The sequence below is a fragment of the Pipistrellus kuhlii genome, unplaced genomic scaffold, assembly GCF_014108245.1.
Source record: "Pipistrellus kuhlii isolate mPipKuh1 unplaced genomic scaffold, mPipKuh1.p scaffold_m20_p_12, whole genome shotgun sequence".
Taxonomy (NCBI): domain Eukaryota; kingdom Metazoa; phylum Chordata; class Mammalia; order Chiroptera; family Vespertilionidae; genus Pipistrellus; species Pipistrellus kuhlii.
The window spans coordinates 5809242-5811544 of NW_023425427.1; the positions used below are offsets into that span (position 1 = coordinate 5809242).

Below are 2303 nucleotides of genomic sequence, written 5' to 3' on the forward strand. Positions count from 1 at the left end.
TATCTAGTAAGAGGTTTCAGAATTTTGGACAACTTTGAGTCCTCAGAGCTCCAAAGTAATACATTGTGCATGGCTCCACTAAGCAAGTGAAGTTTCTATGTGTAATGTTAAAATCATAGGTTCTGATCACACAGACATATTATACCAAACCCCATGAAGTAGCTAATGCTTGGTGATTTTTATTATATAGGAAATGATAATATATCTAGCAAGTTATATACTTACATATTACATACATTATACATATAGATACATACACATCTGCCCTTCTATTTCCTACATTGATGTGGGCCTAAAAATTGTATAATTTATGTTTTTGTTTCTTAAAAACTAAAATAGGTGAAAAAACACCTTTTCTTGCTGAAGCTGTGAGGAGGTTTTAAAATCTGGTAATGTCAGGTTGATGTGTGGATTTAATTAGGAAATGTAGGTGAGGTCCTTAGGCAAGTACCCAAATGTTCTCCTTAATGTTCAACCATATTGTGACAGTTTCAGAGCTATTCTGGCACCAATTGGTTTTAAGTGGCCACCCACTTGATAGTGTCTGAGTTTCCAGCTGTAAGCCAGAGGGACTCTCTGGAGGGTTCTCAGGAGGAGTGTGAAAATGCTTTGAGAACTCCAACTCATCTCTGAAGTCTCACATTAATTCAATACACCAACAACTGATATTAGTTTCTGGGGCTCATCTTCTGTTTCTGCCACAGTGAATTATATTATAGGGGTTGGTGTAGAAATTATCTCTGGGCTGGTGTAGAAATTATCCCTCCATGCTCATCAAGATCTAATTTCATAGAAGTCAGACCTTGCTTTTCTTGTTCACTGCTACATCTCAATTTTTAGTAGAGATCCTGACACAGATGTGATGTTAAAAGTAACGGTTGAATAAAACAGAGAACCCCTTCTTGCTACTGTATGATGAGGTCTTGTGGACTACTTTAAGGTTCAATGTTTTCCAGGAGCCAGACTGTGAGAGAGGGAAGAAATATAAATCCATAGGTGTGGGGAATATGAAACTATTTAAAAATGAATATGTTTCTTAGAGAATGATAGTATGAGATGTGATGGTTCTGATCTTCCTTTCTAGGTGCCTGAGACTCCTAATCCTTCTTCATCCCCAGCAGACAGAGGAGCAGCATGAGGCCTGAGAACCAGAGCAGTGTGTCCCAGTTCTTCCTCCTGGGGCTCCCCATCCCACCAGGGCAGCAGGGCGTGTTCTTCACCCTGTTCCTGGGCATGTACCTGACCACGGTGCTGGGCAACCTGCTCATCATCCTGCTCATCAGGCTGGACTCCCGCCTACACACGCCCATGTACTTCTTCCTCAGCCACTTGGCCCTCACTGACGTATCCTTCTCCTCTGTCACTGTCCCTAAGATGCTCATGAACATGCAGACTCGGCAACAATCCATCTCCTATGTGGAATGCGTTTCTCAGTTGTATTTTTTTATACTTTTTGGTTGTCTTGACAACTTTCTTCTGGCTGTGATGGCATATGACAGGTACGTGGCCATCTGTCACCCTTTGCACTATTCCACAATCATGAGTCAGGCACTGTGCACGTTGCTGGTGGCTGGATCCTGGATGGTTAACTGTGTTCATGCTCTTACTCATACCCTCCTCTTGGTCCGACTGTCCTTCTGTGCTGAAAATAGCATCACTCACTTCTTCTGTGAGCTCACAGCACTCCTGAAGCTGAGCTGTTCAGACATCTCCCTCAATAATCTGGTCATCTTCATTGAGGGAGGTATGCTTTACTTCCTGCCATTGAGCATTGTTTTGGGCTCATACATTTGTATAGCAACTATTATCCTGAGGGTGCCCTCTGCTAAGAGAATCTCTAAAGCCTTGTCTACCTGTGGCTCCCATCTCTTTGTTGTGTCTTTATACTATGGGACACTTGCTGGTATTTACTTTTTCTCCTCATCATGGGGTTCCAAGGACATAATTGCTTCAGTCATGTATGCAGTAGTTACCCCCATGCTGAACCCTTTCATCTACAGCCTAAGGAACAGAGATATAAAACAGGCCCTAGAGATGTGTACGAATAGAGTTAACTTTTTAAAGTGACAATCATTAAATCCCCTTGTTGCAATCAGAAGCACAGGGAAATAGATATAAAATTATTTATGGTTGACATCTCCATATAGCATTAATATAATATACATTCTATTGTCATGTACAAGTGTTGTAATATGTCAACTAGGTCACATTTGCTAATTGGATTGTTAATAATTCATTGTTATTTTTTGCTTGTCTATCATGTCTTATAAGATATATGCAAAATACACTGCAGAATTATACCT

The 2303-nt window shown here is 40.8% G+C and overlaps 1 protein-coding gene across 1 annotated transcript; it reads left to right on the plus strand.

Annotated features, from left to right (window-relative positions):
- Positions 1-1134: 1134 nt before the first annotated feature.
- Positions 1135-2071, plus strand: LOC118716141 (olfactory receptor 1J4-like). Its single transcript, XM_036432929.2, has one exon. It carries the CDS (start codon positions 1135-1137, stop codon positions 2065-2067), a length of 933 nt encoding a protein of 310 aa, XP_036288822.1. The 3' UTR covers positions 2068-2071.
- The last annotated feature ends 232 nt before the right edge of the window (positions 2072-2303 follow it).